At 43.7% G+C, this 23,004-nt stretch overlaps 1 protein-coding gene across 1 annotated transcript; it reads left to right on the plus strand.

Moving 5' to 3' along the window:
* The first annotated feature begins 478 nt into the window (after positions 1–478).
* On the plus strand, positions 479–22,955 carry TXNDC15 (thioredoxin domain containing 15). The gene is given in 6 exon segments (XM_029217855.1): positions 479–814; positions 816–954; positions 9,098–9,585; positions 18,128–18,291; positions 20,227–20,357; positions 22,200–22,955. Coding segments are annotated over 6 exon segments (1,455 nt in total). The 3' UTR covers positions 22,397–22,955.
* Positions 22,956–23,004: the final 49 nt, after the last annotated feature.

Consider the following 23,004-nt stretch of genomic DNA (forward strand, 5'->3'; position numbering starts at 1 on the left):
TGTCCAAACAAACAACCAAAACACAAACACAGAGAGGGAAAAGGACATAACAAAAAGGAAGAAATTGTAACCACAGAGCATCCACGTTGGAGTGTTCAGATGAGTCAAATCAGCCTCCTTTTCATTAAGCCTAAATCCCCTTAATCCTCTGTCCCATTGGCTTTATCATGACCTTCAAAACCAGTATGGAGGGTATGGGAGAGAATAATTTAAAGAAGAAAATATTTGCTACTACACTGTTGGGGGAGAGGGAGGTTGTTGGCCAAAAGATGAATGTGGTGATCAAGAACGTGGGCTCTTTCCACCCATGTTGTCCACTGTGTCAGATCCTCCTGGAACCACTAGAAAATTTACTATAGCAAAACTACCGCAGCCCAGCCTCGGTCGGTCTCTTATAGTAAAAATTATTCGTTGTTTATGTGAAATTCAAATTTAACTGGGCATCCTGTGTTTTATCTGGCAACCTGGGAAGGATAATATGGATGAGGAAAGGGATCTGACCCTGGATGGGGCACTCCAGGAGGACGCTTCCGGGCCTTTCTGGCCCGGGAACGAAGCGCTGGGCGGGTGCAGGGCTTGCTGCCGGCCGCCCGGCCCCGATTGCCAGGTGAAGAAAGAGGGCAACAGGCCTCTGCCGGAACCTCGCCCAGGACCTGAGGGTCAGGAAACTTCGAAACGATCCGAGATGGCGGGCGCTTGGCTCCCAAACAGCCCCGAGTCCCACGGCACAGGTCAGAGACGAGAGGCGGCCGCCCGGCTCCAAGATGGCGCCCGCGGCAGCTGCCAGCTGCCAAGATGGCGGCGCGGGGCCGCGCCCCGCGCTCCCGAGCTCTCCTCCTCAAGCTTTCCTCCGGCAAGGAGCGCGACTCGCGTCGCTGTGCGCCGGTTGCCCTTCGGCCTGGGTGGTGCGGCCGCTGCCCGCCGCGCACCATGCGGCTCCTTGGCTGGTGGCAGGTACTGCTGTGGGTGCTGGGGCCTCCCGCCCGCGGCCAGGAGGGTGAGTGCGGGCTGGGGCCGTGGGCGGCGGCGCGGGCGGCTGTGCGTGTAATGACCGGCGAGGTGGCTGTCTACCCGGGCGACGCTATTTTACCTGCGCGAAGGCCCGCGCTGCGCGCCTCACCTCTTCCTGGCGCCCCCTAGAGCGCGTCTCCCCGGGTTATCCCGACCTTCTTCCCCCGGTGGTCCCCGCTCGCGGTCCGGGGTAGGGGCCGGCGGGGCGGGATGCCCGGGCCATGTTCAGGCCCCTGAGCAGGTGACTCAGTCGAGAGGAACCGTGTATTAGCGCTTACTGAGGCGTACCCCCATGTGCTGAGCACTTCATTATTAATGATAATCATCATAACGAATAGCCGACCTCTATGGTGCCCTTATTAGGAGCCAGGAACTGTGCACAGTGCTATCATTATCTTATTTAGCCCTCCCACCGATCCTGTGAGATAGATTCCGTGAGCATCCGTGTTTTACAGATGAAGATGTTGAGCTCAGAGAGGCTAAGTAATCTGCCTACGTTTGCGATTCTGGTAATTGGCAGAGCCTGTATCTCTGACTGCAAAGCCCACGCTTTACTTTGCACCCTGCTGGACCATTTTCGTAAGAAGGTCACTCTTGCTCAGGTGCCTGTGAAGGACAGATGAGAAAAACACAGCAGATCCCAGGGTAACTTGCTGCTTGCCAGAGCATGCTCTCAGGGTCCCTCCGTGGGGAAGGCAGCCACCTGGAGGCATGGCTGGGCCCAGGAGTGGAGGCCTTATTCCCATTGTTTCTTCGCCCTACTGCGCAGAGCCCTATTAAAGTCCAGACCCTTTGGCCTTTCTTGTCATTCAAAACTTAACAGGAATACACAGATCTTTCCTTTCCCTGCCGTGTCCTGGAAAGAGGCAGGGCAGCCGGCTTGCTGAGTAATGAAAAGTAATGAAAACACTCATTATCTGCCAGGCAGTGTGCTTAGTGCTTTTTGAGCATCATCTTATTTAGTCTTTAAATGCTTATGAAATGTATGTTGTTATTGTCCCCATTTGATAGATGAGTAAACTGAGACTCAGCATCCCCTAAGTCTTTTACCAAGGTCCAACAGCAGAAGTTGAGAAGCTACAATTCAAGCCTCTGTCTGCCTGACCTCACAGTCAAAGCTCTGTACTACCCTTCTCTGTCACTACCCTTAACCACCAGCCTCAGAGAGGGGACAGCATGTGCTGGACATCTTCTGTTTGTCTCTCAGATCATTCTTCAGCCTTCTCCACCCTGCTCTGTGCCCTGAGTAGCTGTCCTGTATGGAATAAACAACTGGCTCTTCTGTCTTCTGGCTTCTGTTGTGTTGGCATGAAGGGAGAGTGAGGTCAGGTTATTGATTCTCTAAGCTCCCTCCCTTGGGGATATCGCAGTTTGGCTGTGTTCCTCCACTGAAAGTTAGGGCTTCTAGAAGGTTGTACTCTCTGCTTCAAGGCTTCTGCCTCTGGACTCTTAAGGTCTATGAGTGGTAACTGGCTCCCCCTCTGCTGTTATTGACCCTGGGATTCCTTACCATTGCTTTTGGTTTCTCTACACCCAGCTCACATGTTGGAGGTACCTTTATTAAGTTCTCCTCCAATTGTCCAAGTTGCACGTGCTGTTTCCTGGCAGAACACTGGCTGATTCGGCAGTCAGTGTGAGCCTTCCTGGCAGGGAGGGTCACGTCATACAGACCTGAGGGTAACACCAGCCATGGGGTGGGTCACTGGTCATCATGGCCAGGCCATGAATGGGGTGAGGACTGAGGAATCTTCACCAGCTGGTTCCTTTTGAGGGTGGCTGAAAATCCAAGGCTTTTTCTCTGCAGAGGATACCACTGGCAAATTAGCAACTGGAGGTGGCAGTGCTGTCCAGGTGTCAAGGAACGGGTGCCAACCCTGGACTTCAACACCCCACACCTGTCTTCACTAGACAGTCAACTAGCAGATTCTGACTGAGCACCTGTCATATGCCATATGCTCTGTTAGGCACTCTGGGTGCAGTGGAGAGCAAGTAGAGAAATACGCCCACCCTCCTGTCTGATGGGGAAGGCAGGCATTAAATGACCACAAATAATTAAGTAAATTTTCCACAAGAGTGGAAAATGCTTCAAGGAGAGTCCCAGGGCATTATGGAATGCTGTAATGGGAGACCCTTCTGGTATGAGGGTCTAGGAGGGTGAAGTTCACCTTACAGAGGTGAAGTTTAGGGTGAGATCTGAAGGATGTGTCAGATTAGCCAGAAGAAGAGAGGGAGTGGAGGGAGGGCTCTTGGCAGAGAAACAGCCCTCAGGACAGTTCTGAGGTAGGGGGAGGAGGGTGTGAGTGATCAGGGACCAGAGATGTCTAGTGGCACCTGTTGGGAGTATGGACAGAGGCCTTATCACCTGGGGCCTGGTAGTCATGCTACAGAGCATGGATTCATTCACAGCGTAGGGGGAAGCCATTGAAAGGGTTTTAGCAGGGGAGTGACATGATCACATTTGCCTTTGACTTTCAGTTTCACTTGGATGCTGTGAGGAGGGTTTGGAGAGGGGGTAGAGGGCCAACCAGGAAGACCATTTTGGTGGTTGCAGCAGTTGTCCAAGTGAGAGATGACTGTGGCCTGGGCTGAGGGGTGTGAGTGGGTTGGGAGAAGTGGATGGACACAGAGTGTATTTAGCAGAGGAATTAATAGGACCTAGTTGTGGTTTCCGTCCATCTCTTTGAATTGTAAGCGTCAGTCATAACCATTATCATCATCACCACCATCACTGTAGCCATTTATGGAGTGCTTACCATGTGCCAGGGACCATATACGTCTTTTCTCATTTAATCTGCACGGTAGCCCTATGAGTGTCTGCATTTCAGTGGTATTTTCTCCATTTGTTAGATGCACACACTGAAAATTTCCTATGGAAAGTACGGGTTGCTGCCCCTCTAACCCCCAGCTGTTTTTGGTCCTCCCCAGTTGGCTCCCCTGACACAGAAGCCATTTTGAAAAAAAACCTGTGGCTGGTAGAGAGTCTTTTGAGAACAACTGGAAGGGTATGAAGGAGCTCCTTGGCAGAGTTGGAGTGGTGCCCTCGCCCCTGTTCTCCAAACATATTCCTTGCTGCCAGTAGTGCAGTAATTTCCACTTTATGCATGGCTCAAACTATAATCAGATTATTGACATTGAGAAGCAATCTTTTTTAAAAGGCGCATTACCATGGGAGGGTTCAGTGGCTCTCACACGGTAGGTCATTTCTTAGAGTGGAATAATTCAATGTTTCCTTTCTTCCCAATGCTTAAATGAAAAAAATGGTACCTGAGGGTGTGAGAATTTTTGTTTTGTTCCTAATTTGTCCTACTTAAATATCTTCACAGGAGGGAAAAACAACACTCCTGACTCAAAATTCTAGCTCTCTGCATCACTCAGACTTCCTTTTGATTTTCTGTAAGGGACATCTATCCAGTTTTACATAAAGGTGATCAGAAGAACCAGTTTCTATTTTGTGCGCTGACTTTTTTCTCTTGAGATTCTTTTAGGATATTGGCATTCTCCATTTACTTTAGAGGACCTAGAATGTTGATTAGGTTCAGAGAGAGAAGATCTCTGCAGAACTGGTGCATTTGGGAGTAGAGTTGGTTCCCAAATCTGGCACCCTTTGTTCTTCTCCAGACTTTTAGCCTCTCTGGCTTCATTTTCTGCTCTGTCTTGAGGACGATCTAGTAAACATGTTTGTTTGTTTTTACTTATGATTATACAAGTAGTACATGTTTATCAACCAAAGGCTACAGAAGGACTGCCATCCGCACCCCATTGACAGAGCTCCTTGCCCAGGCACCCAGCCCCTTTTCTAGGTCATAGGCAAAGAAGTGCTTGACCCTCTTCTGTCAAGGACCTATCTTGCTTCTCAAGCCCTGTAATCTGCGCTCTCTAACCTGTATCTTACTCACTTTCCCATGAGCTTTATATATCCTTAAATTTCTCCTGTGTCCTGAAAACCAAAACGAAAATTTCCCTTAGCCCCCTGCCTGCCCGTAACAACTACCAGGTCTTTCTTTTCCCCTTCAGAGCTAGACTTTCAGAAAGAATTGTATATATTTATTTATGTAGTTACCATTTCTGGTGCTCTTCATTCTTTTGTGTGGATCCACATTTCCATCTGGTATCATTTTTCTATTGCCTGAAGAAGTTCATTTCAGATTCTTGTCATGTAGGTCTGCTGGTTATGAATTGTTTCAGCTTTTGTGTGTCTGAAAACGTATTTATTTTGCCTTTGATTTTGAAAGACATTTTTGCTGGGTATAGAATTCTAGGTTTATAGTTTTTTTCCTTTCAGTCCCTTAAAGATGCTGTTCTTCTTGCTTGCATCGTTTCCAATGAGAAATCTGCTGTCATCCTTATCTTTGTTCCTCTATACATAGCATGTCTTTTTTCTCCGTCTGCTTTTAAGAGTTTTTCTTTGTCACTGGTTTTGATCAGTTTGATTATGATGTATCTTGGTGTAGTTTGTTGAGCTTCTTGGATCTATGGATTTATAGTTTTCATCAGGTTTGTAAAGTTTTCGGTGATTGTTTCTTCAATTACTTTTTGTGTTTTCCCCCATTTACTTCTCTCTTTTGGGTACTCCAATTATCTGTACATGAGACCACTTGAAATGGTCCCACAGCTCACTGTCACTCTTCATTTGGGGGGGGATTCGTTTTCTCATTGTGTGTTTCATTTTGTATGGGTTCTATTGCTATGCCTTAAGTTAACTACTCTTTTCTTCTGTAATGTCTAATCTACTATGAATCCCATCCAGTGCAGTTTTCATCTCTGACCTTGTAATTTTCATTGCTAGAAGTATAATTTGGGTCTTTTAAAAAATTATTATTGAGATATAATTGATATATAACATTATAGTAGTTTCAGTTGTACAACACAATCATCTGATGTATATATATTGTAAAATGATCACCACAATAAGTCTGGTTAAAATCCATCATCACACACAGTTATAAAATTCTTTTCTTTGGATGAGACCTTTTAAGGTTTACTACCCTCTTAGCAACTTTCAGATATACAATATAGTATAATTAACTATAGTTACCATGCTGTGCATTATATCCCCATGACTCACTTATTTTATAACTGGAAGTTTGTACTTTTTGACCATCTTCACCCATTTTGCCCACCCCCTACCCACCACCTCTGTCAACCACCAAGCTGTTTTCTGTATGAGCTTGTGGAGTTTTTGTTGTTGTTGTTCTTGTTGTTGTTGTTGTTTGCGGCATGCGGGCCTCTCACTGTTGGGGCCTCTCCCGTTGCGGAGCACAGGCTCCGGACGCGCAGGCTCAGCGGCCATGGCTCACGGGCCTAGCCGCTCTGCGGCATGTGGGATGTTCCCAGACTGGGGCACGAACCCGTGTCCCCTGCATTGACAGGTGGACTCTCAACCACTGCGCCACCAGGGAAGCCCTGTTTGTTTGTTTTTAGATTCCACATTTAAGTGAGATAATACAGTATTTGTCTTTCTCTGATTTATTTCACTTAGCATAATGCCCTCAAGGTCTGTCCGTGTTGTCGTAAATGGCAAGATTTCCTGTTTTTAAATGGCTGAATAATACTTTATATATATATATACATATATATACACATATACATATATATACATATATATATACACACACATGTACATATACAAATATATGTATATATATCTCACATTTTCTTTATCTATGCATCCATCAATTGCTTCCATGTCTTGACTTATGTAAATAATGCTGCAGTGAACATGGGGGTGCATGTACCTTTTCAAGTGAGTGTTTTCATTTCCTTTGGATAAATGCCCAGAAGTGGAATTGCTGGATCATATGGTAGTTCTATTTTTTATTTTTTGAGGATTCCATACTGTTTTCCTTAGTGGCTGCACCAATTTACATTTTCACTGATAGTGCACAAGGGTTCCCCTTTGTCTGCAGGCATACCAACATTTGTCATTTCTTGTCTTTTTGATAATAGCCGTTCTAACATGTGTGAGGTGATATCTCATTGTGGTTTTGATTTGCATTTTGATTTGGGTCTCTTTTTATATCTTATGTTCTCTATATCTACTTAACTTTTTAAACATATGTGATGCAGTTATTGCTGTTTTGACAGCCTCATCTAATGATTCTGAAATCTGTGCAAGTTCTGGGTCAGGCTTGGTTGCTTATTCTCGTTATGGATAATGAGGAGAATTTCCCTGCTTCTTTGCATGCCTGGTAATCTTTGATTGGATGCCAGAAGTAAATTTTACCTGGTTGAGTGCTAGATATTTTAGTATTCCTGTAAATATTCTTGAGCTTTGTTCTGGGATACAGTTAAGTTACTTGAACACAGTGTGATTCTCACTTTTAAGGATTGCTAGATGGAAGCAGAGCTGTATTTACTTTAGGGTTAATTGGGCCCCACTGCTGAGGCAAGTCCCTTTCGCGTACTCTCCCCAGTACCCTGTGACTTAGGAGGTTTCCCAGGCTAGTGGGTGGGGACAGGTACTATTCCCAGCTTTCTGTGGCTGTTGGGTACTGTTACCTCTACTCCCTTTGAGTGGTTCTTTCCCTGGCTTGGGGTAGTTCACTTACAGGCATATGCTGACCAGTATACTCAAGGCGGGGCCCCCTCCACAGATCTCCAGAGTCCTCTTTCTGCAGCTCTCCCATCTCCAGTATTCTGTCCTGCAAACTCTAGCTTCTTGGTCTTTCTGGACCCTCAGTTCCATCTCAACTGGAGAAGTCAGCTGGGCCCTCCCTGAGACAGGGCAGGAACTCTCTCAGGCAGTAAGCTAGAGCATTTGTAGGGCTCTTCTCATCTGCTTCCTGTTCACTGTCCTTCATTGTCTCATTGCTAGTCTCCTGAAACTGTTGTTTCACATATTTGGCTGTTTTTTGGGTTGTTTCAGGAGGGAGAATAAATCTGGTTCCCATTATTCCACTTAGCCTGAAGCAAATTCCCAGAGAGTGTTTTTGAATTGCTGAATGAATCTGCAGACATCTGTGGAGATATTCTTTGAGACGTTATACAAATGTGCATACCTTAGGAAGTTCCCAGATCCCTCCCCGGCTTTGAAGCCAGTTGGTCATTCACACTCTGCTTGACACGCTGTTTGCATGCAGAGCTCATTATACAGCTGGTGGCTCCCCAGCCATATGGTGGGCTTGTCTGAGTGCAGCTGGGCCCATTCGTTTCCCCTGGTCAGTGCCTAGCCCGGAGTCTGGCGGCTGTCGTTGAGGTCATGAGAGGTGGAGGGCAGGAGTCATTGTACAGAGGTGAGTGGAGCTTGCTGGATGGATGTATGAGACTGCCCAGGACTCTCCCCTTACCTGAACCTTTGGCCCAAGCCGCATCTAGTGGCTCCAAAGTGAGAGGAAAATCCTCCTCCTCTTCTCCCTGCTGCTGCCCCTGCTCTGCTTGGTGCACCTTTAGCACTACTGAGGGCAGTAGCCCAAGGGCAGCAGGCAGGAGAGCAGAGGCCAGCTGTAGAGGCCACCCCGGGAAGGAGCTGGCTCTAGTAGCATTCTTCGGGCAGTGTTGCCCAGCAGCCCTCCGAGGTATCATGTGGGGAGGGTAAGGCCCGCTCTGGAGTAGCAGTCAGTAGACTTCGCTCTTAGACGTGGCTCTGCTGCTTACTGGCTGTGTGCCATTGGGCATTACACTGAAACTCTCTGTACCTCATCTATTAAGTCGGGATGATAACCCTTGTGCTGCCCATCTCACAGAGCTGTTATAATGGGTGCAAAGATGCTTTGCCATGGTAGAATCTTCCATAAAGCCATCATTATTTTCTTGGATAGTCTCATCAAAGAAACTAAACTGTTAAAGTGTTTGTATTATATTTTCCTAATTGGATGTCTGCAGTGGAATGTTTTTGCTTGTAATCCGCATGGCAAGCAGCAGGTTTTGCATGAAGCTATGTGTTTGTCCACTTCCTGGCATTCATTAATCTAGTATCTCCTTGTGATCTTCTTCATGACCTGGAGAATGATGGATGGCTCTGTGATAGTTTAATGGGAAGGTAACTTTTTACTCTGGAGGGGAAAATTTCATATTTGAGAACTGTAATTCTTTGGGATTCATTTATTTTGAAGTTAGATGTGACTGTGAACATAGTGGCATGTTTTAGTTGCAGAGAAAAGAGGTCACTTATGGTCAGAGGAGCAGCCTGCCTACCCATTCCAGGTGGGGGCTGGGTACATGAGTGAGGAGGTGCCTTCCCGTGACCCAGTGGGCCAGGACCTGGCTGCAGAAGAGGCCGAGGCAGTGCTGGGGCTGGACGCTGATGGTGAACACATGGTAATGTTGTCTGTGATTCCTGGGGAAGCTGAGGACAAACTGAGCCCAGAGCCCAGCAGCGGCACCTGCGGGGCTGGAGGGGAGGAGGACTCGAGGTGCAACCCCCGGGAGAGCCTCTTCTCTCTGGACAGCGCTGGAGCCAGCCTCCCGGAGAGAGAAGAGGAGTACTACGCAGAGCCTGAAGCGGTGGAATCTGACCCCCCGCCGATAGAGGATGCCAACGCCACCGAAAGTCTGAAATCCCCGAAGGTGAACTGCGAGGACAGAAATGTGACGGGATTAGAAAATTTCACTCTGACAATTTTAAATATGTCACAGGTAAGACAAAAGTATTTAGTGCTTTTCTCCTTTTCCGCACGTTTCATTTTACGATTTAATACTCTATCAACTTTCAAATGAGGAGTCATAATCTTTATCATATTGTAAGTGGGATAGCATTTAATGGCTGCATCAGTGAAAATTCATCTGGCTTTCTGTGATGTTTGTAGGAAAAGGAGGAGATATAACTAGTGTCGAATATGCTTTTTAGGAGGCCTAAACCTAGTCAGCCTTGGGTTAATCTCACCACCAAGTCTCATGATAAAAATCCCAGTGGACAGATAGGTGCTTGGTATCAGAATCATAGCATTCTTCTTCTTCTAAATGAGGTATTTGTTATGGAGGCATAAAAATAAAATACCTGAATTACTAAAATTGTAATTTAGCATTGTTTAGACTAGTCATGTCCCTGAGAAGTATGTTTTGTACATATATATATATATATATATATTTTTTTTTTTTTAACATCTTTACTGGAGTATAATTGCTTTACAATGTTGTGTTAGTTTCTGCTGTATAACAAAGTGAATCAGCTATACGTATATATATATCCCCATATCCCCTCCCTCTTGTGTATCCCTCCCACCCTCCCTATCCTACCCCTCTAGGTGGTCACAAAGCTGATCTCCCTGTGCTATGCGGCTGCTTCCCACTAGCTATCTATTTTACATTTGGTAGTGTATATATGTCAGTGCTGTTCTCACTTCGTCCCAGCTTACCCTTCCCCCTCCCGTGTCCTCAAGTCCATTCTCTACGTCTGTGTCTTTATTCCTGTCCTGCCCCTAGGTTCTTCAGACCCATTTTTTTTTAGATTCCATATATATGAGTTAGCATATGATATTTGTTTTTCTCTTTCTGACTTACTTCACTCAGTATGACAGTCTCTAGATCCATCCACGTCTCTACAAATGACCCAATTTCGTTCCTTTTTATGGCTGAGTAATATTGCATTGTATATATGTGCCACATCTTATTTATCCATTCATCTGTCGATGGACACTTAGGTTGCAAAGTATGTTTTTTTGTTTGTTTATTTTATTTAAAAAAAATTTTTTTTATACAGCAGCTTCTTATTAGTCATCAGTTTTATACACATCAGTGTATACATGTCAAGCCCAATCCACATCTCAACAAATGACCCAATTTCATTCCTTTTTATGGCTGAGTAATATTCCATTGTATATATGTACCACATCTTCTTTATCCATTCGTCTGTCGATGGGCATTTAGGTTGCTTCCATGACCTGGCTGTTGTAAATAGTGCTGCAATGAACATTGGAGTGCATGTGTCTTTTTGAATTATGATGTTCTCTGGGTATATGCCCAGTAGTGGGATTGCTGGATCATATGGTAATTCTATTTTTAGTTTTTTAAGGAACCTCCATACTGTTCTCCATAGTGGCTGTATCAATTTACATTCCCACCAACAGTGCAAGAAGGTTCCCCTTTCTCCACACCCTCCCCAGCATTTGTTGTTTGTAGATTTTCTGATGATGCCCATTCTAACTGGTGTGAGGTGATACCTCATTGTAGTTTTGATTTGCATTTCTCTAGTAATTAGTGATGTTGAGCAGCTTTTCATGTGCTTCTTGGCCATCTGTATGTCTTCTTTAGAGAAATGTCTATTTAGGTCTTCTGCCCATTTTTGTTTGTTTGTTTTTGCGGTACGCGGGCCTCTCACTGCTGTGGCCTCTCCCGTTGCAGAGCACAGACTCTGGACGCGCAGGCTTAGCGGCCATGGCTCACGGGCCCAGCCGCTCCGCGGCACGTGGGATCTTCCTAGACCGGGGCACGAACGTGCATCCCCTGCATCGGCAGGCGGACTCTCAACCACTGCGCCACCAGGGAAGCCCCCTTCTGCCCGCTTTTGGATTCGGTTGTTTGTTTTTTTAATATTGAGCTGCATGAGCTGTTTACATATTTTGGAGATTAATCCTTTGTCCGTTGATTCATTTGCAAATATTTTCCCCCATTCTGAGGGCTGTCTTTTCATCTTGTTTATGGTTTCCTTTGCTGTGCAAAAGCTTTGAAATTTCATTAGGTCCCATTTGTTTATTTTTGTTTTTATTTCCATTACTCTAGGAGGTGGATCAAAAAAGACCTTGCTGTGATTTATGTCAAAGAGTGTTCTTCCTATGTTTTCCTCTAAGAGTTTTATAGTGTCCAGTCTTACATTTAGGTCTCTAATCCATTTTGAGTTTATTTTTGTGTACGGTGTTAGGGAGTGTTCTAATTTCATTCTTTTACATGTAACTGTCCAGTTTTCCCAGCACCACTTATTGAAGAGACCGTCTTTCTCCATTGTATATCCTTGCCTCCTTTGTCATAGATTAGTTGACCATAGGTGTATGGGTTTATCTCTGTGCTTTCTATCTTGTTCCATTGATCTTTGTTTCTCTTTTTGTGCCAGTACCATACTGTCTTGATTACTGTAGCTTTGTAGTATAGTCTGAAGTCAGGGAGTCTGATTCCTCCAGCTTGGTTTCTTCCCCTCAAGGCTGCTTTGGCTATTTGGGGTCTTTTGTGTCTCCATACAGATTTTAAGATTTTTTGTTTTAGTTCCATAAAAAATGCCATTGGTAATTTGATAGGGATTGCATTGAATCTGTAGATTGCTTTGGGTGGTATAGTCATTTTCACAATATTGATTCTTCCAATCCAAGAACATGGTATATCTCTCCATCTGTTGATATCATTAATTTCTTTCATCAGTGTCTTACAGTTTTCTGCATACAGGTCTTTTGTCTCCCTAGGTAGGTTTATTCCTAGGTATTTTATTCTTTTTGTTGCAGTGGTAAATGGGAGTGTTTCCTTAATTTCTCCTTAAGATTTTTCATCATTAGTGTATAGGAATGCAAGAGACTTCTGTGCATTAATTTTGTATCCTGCAACTTTACCAAATTCACTGATTAGCCCTAGTAGTTTTCTGGTGGCATCTTTAGGATTCTCCCTGTATATATCATTTCATCTGCAAACAGTGACAGTTTTACTTCTTCTTTTCCAATTTGTATTCCTTTTACTTCTTTTTCTTCTCTGATTGCCGTGGCTAGGACTTCCAAAACTATGTTGAATAATAGTGGTGAGATAGGACATACTTCTGTTTTCCTAATCTTAGAGGAAATGCTTTCAGTTTTTCACCACTGAGAATGATGTTTGCTGTGGGTTTGTCGTATATGGCCTTTATGATGTTGAGGTAGGTTCCCTCTATACCCATTTTCTGGAGAGTTTTTATCATGAATGGGTGTTGAATTTTGTCGAAAGCTTCTTCTGCATCTATTGAGATGATCATATGGTTTTTCTCTTTCAGTTTGTTAAAATGGTGTATCACATTGATTGATTTGTGTATATTGAAGAATCCTTGCATCCCTGGGATAAATCCCACTTGATCATGCTGTATGATCCTTTTAATGTGTTGTTGGATTCTGTTTGCTAGTATTTTGTTGAGGATTTTTGCATCTATGTTCATCAGTGATATTGTTCTGTAATTTTCTTTTTTTGTAGTATCTTTGTCTGGTTTTGGTGTCAGGGTGATGGTGGCCTCATAGAATGAGTTTGGGAGTGTTCCTTCCTCTGCAGTTTTTTGGAAGAGTTTGAGAAGGATGGGTGTTAGCTGTTCTCTAAATGTTTGATAAAATTCACCTGTGAAGTCCTGGACTTTTGTTTGTTGGAAGATTTTTAATCAGTTTCAATTTCATTACTTGTGATTGGTCTGTTCATATTTTCTATTTCTACCTGGTTCAGTCTTGGAGGGTTAATACCTTTCTAAGAATTTGTCCATTTCTTCCAGGTTGTCCATTTTATTGGCATAGAGTTGCTTGTAGTAGTCTCTTAGGATGCTTTGTATTTCTGTGGTGTCTGTTGTAACTTCTCCTTTTTCATTTCTAATTTTATTGATTTGAGTCCTCTCCCTCTTTTTCTTGATGAGTCTTGCTAATGGTTTATCAATTTTGTTTATCTTCTCAAAGAACCAGCTTTTAGTTTTATTGATTTTGCTATTGTTTTGTTTGTTTCTATTTCATTTATTTTTGCTGTGATCTTTATGATTTCTTTCCTTTTGCTAACTTTGTGTTTTGTTTGTTCTTCTTTCTCTAGTTCCTTTTTTTTTTTTTTTTTTCTGTACGCGGGCCTCTCACTGTTGTGGCCTCTCCTGTTGCGGAGCACAGGCTCCGGACGCGCAGGCTCAGCGGCCATGGCTCACGGGCCCAGCTGCTCTGCGGCATGTGGGATCTTCCCGGACTGGGGCACGAACCCGTGTCCCCTGCATCGGCAGGCGGACTCTCAACCACTGCGCCACCAGGGAAGCCCTTGGGTTTGTTTTTGTAGGTCCTTTTCTTCTCTTGTGTTTCACACTTAGAGAAGTTCCTTTAGCATTTGCTGTAGTGCTGGTTTGGTAGTGCTGAATTCTCTTAGCTTTTGCTTTTCTGTAAAGCTTTTGATTTCTCCATCAGTCTGAATGAGATCCTTGCTGGGTAGAGTAATCTTGGCTGTAGGTTCTTCCCTTTCATCACTTTAAGTATATCATGCCACTCCCTTCTGGCTTGTAGAGTTTCTGCTGAGAAATCAGCTGTTAACCTTATGGGAGTTCCTTTGTATGTTATTTGTCATTTTTCCCTTGCTGCTTTCAATAATTTTTCTTTGTCTTTAATTTTTGCCAATTTGATTACTATGTGTCTCGGCATGTTTCTCCTTGGGTTTATCCTGTATGGGAGTCTCTGTGCTTCCTGGACTTCGGTGGCTATTTCCTTTCCCATGTTAGGGAAGTTTTCGACTATAATCTCTTCAAATATTTTCTTGGGTCCTTTCTCTCTCTCTTCTCCTTCTAGGACCCGTATAATGCGAATGTTGTTGCATTTAATGTTGTCCCAGAGGTCTCTTAGGCTGTCTTCATTTCTTTTCATTCTTTTTTCTTTATTCTTCTGTTCCACAGCAGTGAATTCCACCATTCTGTCTTCCAGGTCACTTATCCATTCTTCTGTCTCAGTTATTCTGCTATTGATTCCTTCTAGTGTAGTTTTCATTTCAGTTATTGTATTGTTCATCTCTGTTTGTTTGTTCTTTAATTCTTCTAGGTCTTTGTTAAACATTTCTTGCATCTTCTCGATCTTTGCTTCCATTCTTTTTTCAAGGTCCTGGATCTCCTTCACTATCATTATTCTGAATTCTTTTTCTGGAAGGTTGCCTATCTCCACTTCACTTAGTTGTTTTTCTGGGGTTTTATCTTGTTCCTTCATGTGGTACATATCCCTCTGCCTTTTCATATTGTCTATCTTTCTGTGAATGTGGTTTTTGTTCCACAGACTGCAGGATTGCAGTTCTTCTTGCTTCTGCTGTCTGCCCTCTGGTGGATGAGGCTATCTAAGAGGCTTGAGCAACTTTCCTGATGGGAGGGCCTGGTGGTGGGTAGAGCTGGGTGTTGCTCTGGTGGGCAGAGCTCAGTAACACTTTAATGTGCTTGTCTGCTTATGCTTGGGCTTGGTTCCCTCCCTGTTGGTTGTTTGGTCTGAGGTGACCCAACACTGGAGCCTACCCTGCTCTTTGGTGGGGCTAACGGCGGATTCTGGGAAGGCTCACGCCAAGGAGTACTTTCCAGAACTTCTGCTGCCAGTGTCCTTGTCCCCATGGTGAGCCACAGCCACCCGCCGCCTCTGCCCGAGACCCTCCAGCACTAGCAGGTAGGTCTGGTTCAGTCTCCCCTGGGGTCACTGCGCCTTCCCCTGGGTCCTGATCCACACACTACTTTGTGTGTGCCCTCCAAGAGTGGAGGCTCTGTTTCCCCCAGTCCTGTCGAAGTCCTGCAATCAAATCCCACTAGCCATCAAAGCCTGATTCTCTAGGAATTCCTCCTCCTACTGCTGGACCCCCAGGTTGGGAAGCCTGATGTGGGTCTCAGAACCTTCACTCCGGTGAGTGGACTTCTGTGGTATAAGTGTTCTCCAGTTTGTGAGTCACCTACCCAGGAGTTATGGGATTTGATTTTACTGTGATTGCGCCCCTCCTACTGTCTCACTGTGGCTTCTCCTTTGTCTTTGGATGTGGGGTATCTTTTTTGATGAGTTCCAGTGTCTTCCTGTCGATGATTGTTCAGCAGTTAGTTGTGATTCTGGTGTTCTCACAAGAGGGAGATCACATCTTTGTACTCCTTGTACTCCACCATCTTGGTTCTATACCTCTATGAAGTATGTTATATTGATGAAAAGTTTTTTTTCCTCCAAAGAGTGTGAATCTAGTGTTTACTCTGGACTGAGAGCTGACCAATTTGTCCAGCCCAGGCATGCTTTTCCAGCTAGTTGGCTAAATGGTGATTCTAAAGGGAATACTGGGGTACTGACCGACATTTTCTGTAAGATTGTTAAAGCCAGAGAGCAGAATGAATTCAGGCTGCTTATGTAAGAGAAGAATCCTAGCTCTGAGAGGTGTGATTGCTTATTTCAAATGAGGGTACATATGGTATGTTGAGCGCCGCTCCAAGGCAGGTGTCAGCACTGGCCTTGCACCATCCCCTCAGTGCCTGGTGAATGCTGTGCCTCAGCTCTGTGGCCTTTTAATGGGTGTCACACACACGACCAGGAGCAAGCGGTTTGAGCAGTCTGGGTTTTGGTGGCGGCAGGGATGGTGCACCCTCACACTGAACTAACCTTTGCTCAGACACATGGACCTGACTGCTTAGTACAGACTTGGAGCTGCTCAGATGACAGCTTGGGCCTGAGACCACAGTGCTTTAATAACGTTGTTAGATTGTACGAGATGCAGAGTTCCAAAGTTGGGACCGTGGCCTGTACCCTGTGAGTACTTAGTATATGAATTGATGAATTATGAAAAATATTAAAATTGCTCTATAGTAATATTAAGAAAGCTTAGAGGAGGACCCCTCCTACACTCTTGGTGGGAATGTAAATTGGTGCAGCCACTATGGAGACAGTATGGAGGTTCCTTAAAAAACTACAAATAGAACTACCATATGACCCAGCAATCCCACTACTGGGCATATACCCTGAGAAAACCATAATTCAAAAAGAGCCATGTACCAAAATGTTCATTGCAGCTCTATTTACAATAGCCAAGACATGGAAGCAACCTAAGTGTCCATCAACAGATGAATGGATAAAGAAGATGTGGCACATATATACAATGGAATATTACTCAGCCTTAAAAAGAAACGAAATTGAGCTATTTGTAATGAGGTGGATGGACCTAGAGTCTGTCATACAGAGTGAAGTAAGTCAGAAAGAGAAAGACAAATACTGTATGCTAACACATATATATGGAATTTAAGAAAAAAAAATGTCATGAAGAACCTAGGGGTAAGACAGGAATAAAGACACAGACCTACTAGAGAATGGACTTGAGGATATGGGGAGGGGGAAGGGTAAGCTGTGACAAAGCGAGAGAGAGGCATGAACATATATACACTACCAAACGTAAGGTAGATAGCTAGTGGGAAGCAGGGAGATCAGCTTGGTGCTCTGTGACCGCCTGGAGGGGTGGGATAGGGAGGGTGGGAGGGAGGGAGACGCAAGAGGGAAGCGATATGGGAACATATGTATATGTATAACTGATTCACTTTGTTATAAAGCAGAAACTAACACACCATTGTAAAGCAATTATACTCCAATAAAGATGTAAAAAAAAACAAAAAAAAAACCATGCTGGGACTTCCCTGGCAGTCCAGTGGTTAAGACTCCACGCTTCCACTGCAGGGGGCACAGGTTCAACTCATGGTCAGGGAACTAAGATCCTGCATGCCGCACAGTGCAGCCAAAAAAAAAAAAAAGAACATACATGCACCCCTATGTTCATAGCACCACTATTTACAATAGCCAAGACATGGAAACAGCCTAAATGTCCACCGACAGAGGGATGGATAAAGAAGATGTGGTACATATATACAATGGAATACTACTCAGCCATAAAAAGGAATGAAATAATGCCATTTGCAGCAATATAGATGGACCTAGAGATTATTATACTAAGTGAAGTAAGTCAGAAAGAGAAAGACAAATAGCATATGCTATCACTTATGTGTTGAATCTCAAATACGACACAAATGAACCTATCCAGGAAACAGAAACAGACTCACAGACATAGAGGACAGACTTGTGGTTGCCAAGGAAGAAGGGGGTGGGGAAGGGATAGACTGGGAGTTTGTGATTCGTAGACACAAACTATCACATAGAGAGTGGATAAACAACAATGTCCTGCTGTATAGCACAGGAAACTGTATTTAATATCCTCTGATAAACCGTAATGGAAAAGAAATTAACACAACATTGTAAATCAACTATATACTTCAATTAAAAGAAAAAAAGAAACCTTGGAGGAAAGTTTATAACATGTCATTTGCTAGTACTTTTCTGCTGACCCATGGATCCCTATGGTTCCAATCCAGAAGGTTCTTCGGGAGCTGCACTACTGTCTCCCTCCCGTCCCTGCCCCTACCCCCTCTCCCTTGACGGCAGCAGTGGTTCCTGTTTTTTGTGTATCCTTCCAGAAAAAGTGCACATCTTGTACTGCTGACTTTAACACTTTGTTTCTTTTGCCACAGGACCTTATGGATTTTCTCAACCCAAACGGTAGCGACTGCACTCTAGTCCTGTTTTACACCCCTTGGTGCCGATTTTCTGCCAGTTTGGCCCCTCATTTTAACTCTCTGCCCCGGGCGTTTCCAGCTCTTCACTTTTTGGCACTGGATGCATCTCAGCACAGCAGGTATCTTCCCTTGGTGGGGTTTCTGCCTCATCTTGTTGGATGATGGTTGCAGTTACTTGGAGGTCGTAATCAGTTAAGTTAGGAGCAGAGGAGGTAGGTTTGAGCTTGAGCTTTGAAATGGAACTGAGGGAGGGAGAAACAAGTGTGACTAGTGAGGACTGTCACATTCCCGAGGGAGACTTTCTGGAGGCCGCTTGAGAAGGAAAGACTGTTCTCTGCGTGGTGGAATTCATTGATGGCTCTGCCTGATGGCAGGGGTGGGGGCAGAGGACGTTTTAGGGTCCGGGCCAGACTGAATTAGCAAAATTAGCATCCTAAGTAGGGCGTTCCTTTGTGGCTTTCATCTGCCGCTGAGGTTCCCAGCCTGGCAGCCTAAGTCTCGGCACCCGTTTTATGTCTACTAAGGATTTCTTTCTTTCCTTTTTAGTTTTTTCTTTTCTTCTTTCCCTCCTTCCTTTTCTTTCTTCATGCTCACATTTATTCTTGCATGCGTGTTCTTAGTAGACATTCGATAAATTTGACGAATTATTTTAGGCCTTCGAAATACATTTACCCTTGCTAAATTTATGTTCCTTCATATTGTTCAGTGGGGTTTTGTCTTTTCTGAATGTTCAGTAAGGTAAGTTACAAAGAACTTTGTGCAGATGTTGTATACTTCCCCTGTGACCGTGCCTGGGGTTATAAACTGTGTACTCCCCTCCTCCTCTAAGTCAGATGCTGCTTGTTAGCAGGTCACAAGGAGGTTGTGTGTGAATAAATTTGGAAAGTCTGGAAGATAGTCAAGTTGGTGGTGAAAATGAGGCACTGATTTTCAGGGTGGGTAATGGGACTGCCAGTGTTTACCTGAAATTGTTTATGAATAAAGAAATTGCCCAACAAATTCCCACAAAGCCTTCAGGGAGAGATCTCAGTGGCCAGGCTCAAGGTTACAGACTGATTGGAAGGACATCCAGGGTCATTGTCCAGCTCTGACTGGGCTCTCCACTGCCCCCAAGCCAGCAGGGCTGGCTCCAAGCACCTGCTTCGTGCTGTTTGGTTATGGGTCTGATACTAACCCCCATGCTGCCCCCCAATCCCTGCAGGCTTTTATCATCTCCTCTGTTCCTTCTTCATCACCATGCATCCTTCTCAGTGCCTGGTATGGTGCCTCAATTATGGAGAATAGAGGATACTCGCTCTTACTGTATGGCGTGGGACATGTGTTTGCCTCATATGTTAATATTTATGTTACAGCATGTTTACAGAAGAAAAAATCCTGATCATACGATATTACCATTTTACTTCTGGGGGTAACTGAGGCTTAAAAAGGTTAAATAATCTGCCCAAAGCTCACACAGCTGGTTCAGTGGCAGAACTGAGGCTTGAACCCTGAGCATTTTGACTCTGGAGCTTATACCACTACTCTGTATTATGTAAAAGTGAAACAGTACTGCTCAGGTCCTATTACTTCTGAATTGTCCTGCCTTAATTGTGGACTTCCTGGTGTGTTTGTTAGGTTGTAGATTCCTTTGCACCGACTCACTAACCTAAACGCTTAAGTTGAATCTTTTATGAGGGTTGAAGATGGGCATTCTGCAGAGTCTGAAATTTCTTCTGTTAGGTAAATTGACGTAGTGTGCTTCGTTCATAAATTAGAATTTTCTGGTCTGATCTGTTTTGGCTGTTAAAAACAGAACTAGTGGAATAATTGTGTCATGGGCAGCTCCATGTTGTAACAGAAAGCAACTCAGAGAACAGAACACGAATGCCCCCAACCATGACCCACGAGGAAGGCTGTCAGGAGCAACTACAAGCCTGTTGTTTCAGTATCAGGAGCCTCCATAGGTCACAGGAAACTGAGCCTTCCTCATTTATTTCCATCCATTCTGATATGATAATTGCGTGAGGAAGCCCACTGTTAATTCAGGTTTTCTGACTGACTTCTCTCTCTTGTAGCCTTTCTACGAGGTTTGGCACTGTAGCTGTTCCTAACATCTTGTTATTTCAAGGGGCTAAACCAATGGCTAGATTTAATCATACAGACCGAACATTGGAAACGCTGAAAATCTTCATTTTTAACCAGACAGGTATGTAGAACACTGTAGAAGAAGACATGTTATTGCTGGAGGAATGTGCCTTCTGTGGGTTCGGATCTGCTACAGGATTGTCCTTAAGTGAAGGATTCAAGATTGGCTTTAGGATATAAAACTTCTTTTCTAATGAAATGTTAAGATCCTGTTAAATGTCTCCTGGTCAGTGGCAAGCTTAACATGAATAGGTAATACTAATATGATTATAGATACCTTTAAAAAATATAACAGCTTTATTGAGATAAAATTCACATACTATATACCTCTAGATACTGTTTTACATACATTTTTCATTTAAGTATAATATTTACACAAAAATATGCATCAATCACTAGGGTACGTGGCACTGAATTTTCACAGAGTGAACACCCTGAGTAACCAGGATAACCACCATCTTCACTACTAACACCATAGTGTACTGTTCCTTGTTTTTTTGTTTTTTTTTTGCGGTACGCGGGCCTCTCACTGTTGTGGTCTCTCCCGTTGCGGAGCACAGGCTCCAGATGCGCAGGCTCAGCGGCCATGGCTCACGGGCCCAGCCGCTCCGCGGCACATGGGATCTTCCCGGACCGGGCCACGAACCCGTGTCCCCTGCATCGGCAGGTGGACTCTCAACCACTGCGCCACCAGGGAAGCCCCAGTGTTCCTTGTTTTTGACTTTTATATTAATGGAGACGTATAGTATGGATCCTTCCACGTCTGGCTGATTTCACTGACCATTATGTTTGTGGGATGTATCTGCATTGTTGTGTATGGTTGTGTTTTATTCATGTTTGTTGCTGTATAGAGTTCTATTTATTAATTCATTTGTAGATGCTATTTTAATTCCTTAATATTTGCCAAAACATAGGGCCTTATTTTTATCCTGTAAAAATTTGAGCACTGTACATTGATGAAACTTCCTTTGTTGGAAAATTCATTCCTCAAAAGCTTTAATGCCTCAGTTATGAGCACCCCTCTTCTTCCTGAAATATATTCACTGGAAGTAAATAAAAATTATAACATACCTTCCATATATTCTTAGCTGCATGTAATGACTTATATCTAACACAGAAGAACAAAGAACTGAGTTACCTCATAGGAGTGAAAGGCTTCTTACCAGGTAGTTATTCCAAGTCTTGTCCTGGACCCCTGGTTGTCGTTTAGATTGATACGGACAGGGGGAGCCATTTTGCTCAGTGCTCTCAGAAAACTTAGAACCAAATGAAATCTAGCAGTCATAGCATCTTTGGTAATCACTGATCCCAGTGGTGGTTAGTTGTTCTAACAATTCTTCTTTTTTCTTTTTTTTAAATGAGCTCAGCTTAACTCTTTTTTTTTTTTGGCCGTGCCACATGGCATGTAGGATCTTAGTTCCCTGACCAGGGAATGAACCCGCACCCTGCAGTGGAAGTGTGGAGTCTTAACCACTGGACTGCCAGGGAAGTCCCCTAACAATTCTTTCAGTAAATTATTTAAAAGCATTGTGAATTTAGCATTACTTACCCTGTGAAAACATTCTGTAGACTCCTGAGAATAGCTTTACTAGTTGTTGAACATTGGTCTTGAAAGAGAACAAAAGACAACTCATACAGTGCACTAAGAGCTTTCTGGTGAGTTCACTGAAATTCTAGTGTTTTAGCTTTGAACAGCTGAATGGATTCCTGCTCCTTTGATGTGGTGGGGAGAAGGGCAAGTTACAGATTACATTGACAGGCAAGTGAAACCCATCCCAGATATACTAGCTGTGGTGTTTATTTTAAGGCTGCATATCATTTTGCATACCATGCAGAATACTTAAGAAAATTCTGTAGCGGGTATGTTTTCTATCTCATTTGAAACGACTGATTTCTCTTTCAGGTATAGAAGCCAAGAAAAATGTGGTGGTAACTCAAGCTGACCAAATAGGTCCTCTTCCCAGCACTCTGATAAAAAATGTAGACTGGTTGCTTGTATTTTCCTTATTCTTTTTAATTAGTTTTATTATGTATGCTACCGTTCGAACTGAGAGTATTCGATGGCTAATTCCAGGACAAGAGCAGGAACATGCGGAGTAGTGATAGACTCAAAGGAGAGTTGGAAAGAAGAATTTCAATCCTTCATTTCAGAAATTAACGCTGCAATTTCATACATTTTCTCCAGCGAAGCGCTGACTTACAACTTCAGTCAGATTGAAAGAATCATGTGTTTGTTGAACTGTTGAATGTGTAAAAAATTATAAACTGGTGTTTCTAACTAGTATTGTAATAAGCAAATGCAAAAATATTCCATAACATTCAGTAAAAATTCTTGTTTTTACTACTTGAACATTACCCAGTACTTAAGGGAGTAATCCAGTTTGACATGTGAAGATGTATTTTGGTGGAATAGTGAGTAGAATGACAGTATGCTTACTATATAGAGGCAGAAATAGGACTTTCAGGTTATAGTTTTAGAAAACTCTTGATTTCTTGTATATGTTTGAGAAAGTTGGTTTTCTGTTCATTTGCCATTTCTCTCCCAAAGTCAGTAAGCAGGAAAGTGTTCTTTTATGGGAAGAATAATTAGGATCGATAAGTGTGCCCTTTCAGGTAGCAGCCAATGGGAAAATAAAGTCAAATACCTTGGTGTTCAAGATCTCTGATTTCACTGAAAGTGTCTGAAGTGGTTTAAGAAGTTGTTTCTG

Source organism: Monodon monoceros, unplaced genomic scaffold (assembly GCF_005190385.1).
Source record: "Monodon monoceros isolate NGI ecotype Baffin Bay Population unplaced genomic scaffold, NGI_Narwhal_1 Super_Scaffold_12, whole genome shotgun sequence".
Lineage (NCBI taxonomy): Eukaryota > Metazoa > Chordata > Mammalia > Artiodactyla > Monodontidae > Monodon > Monodon monoceros.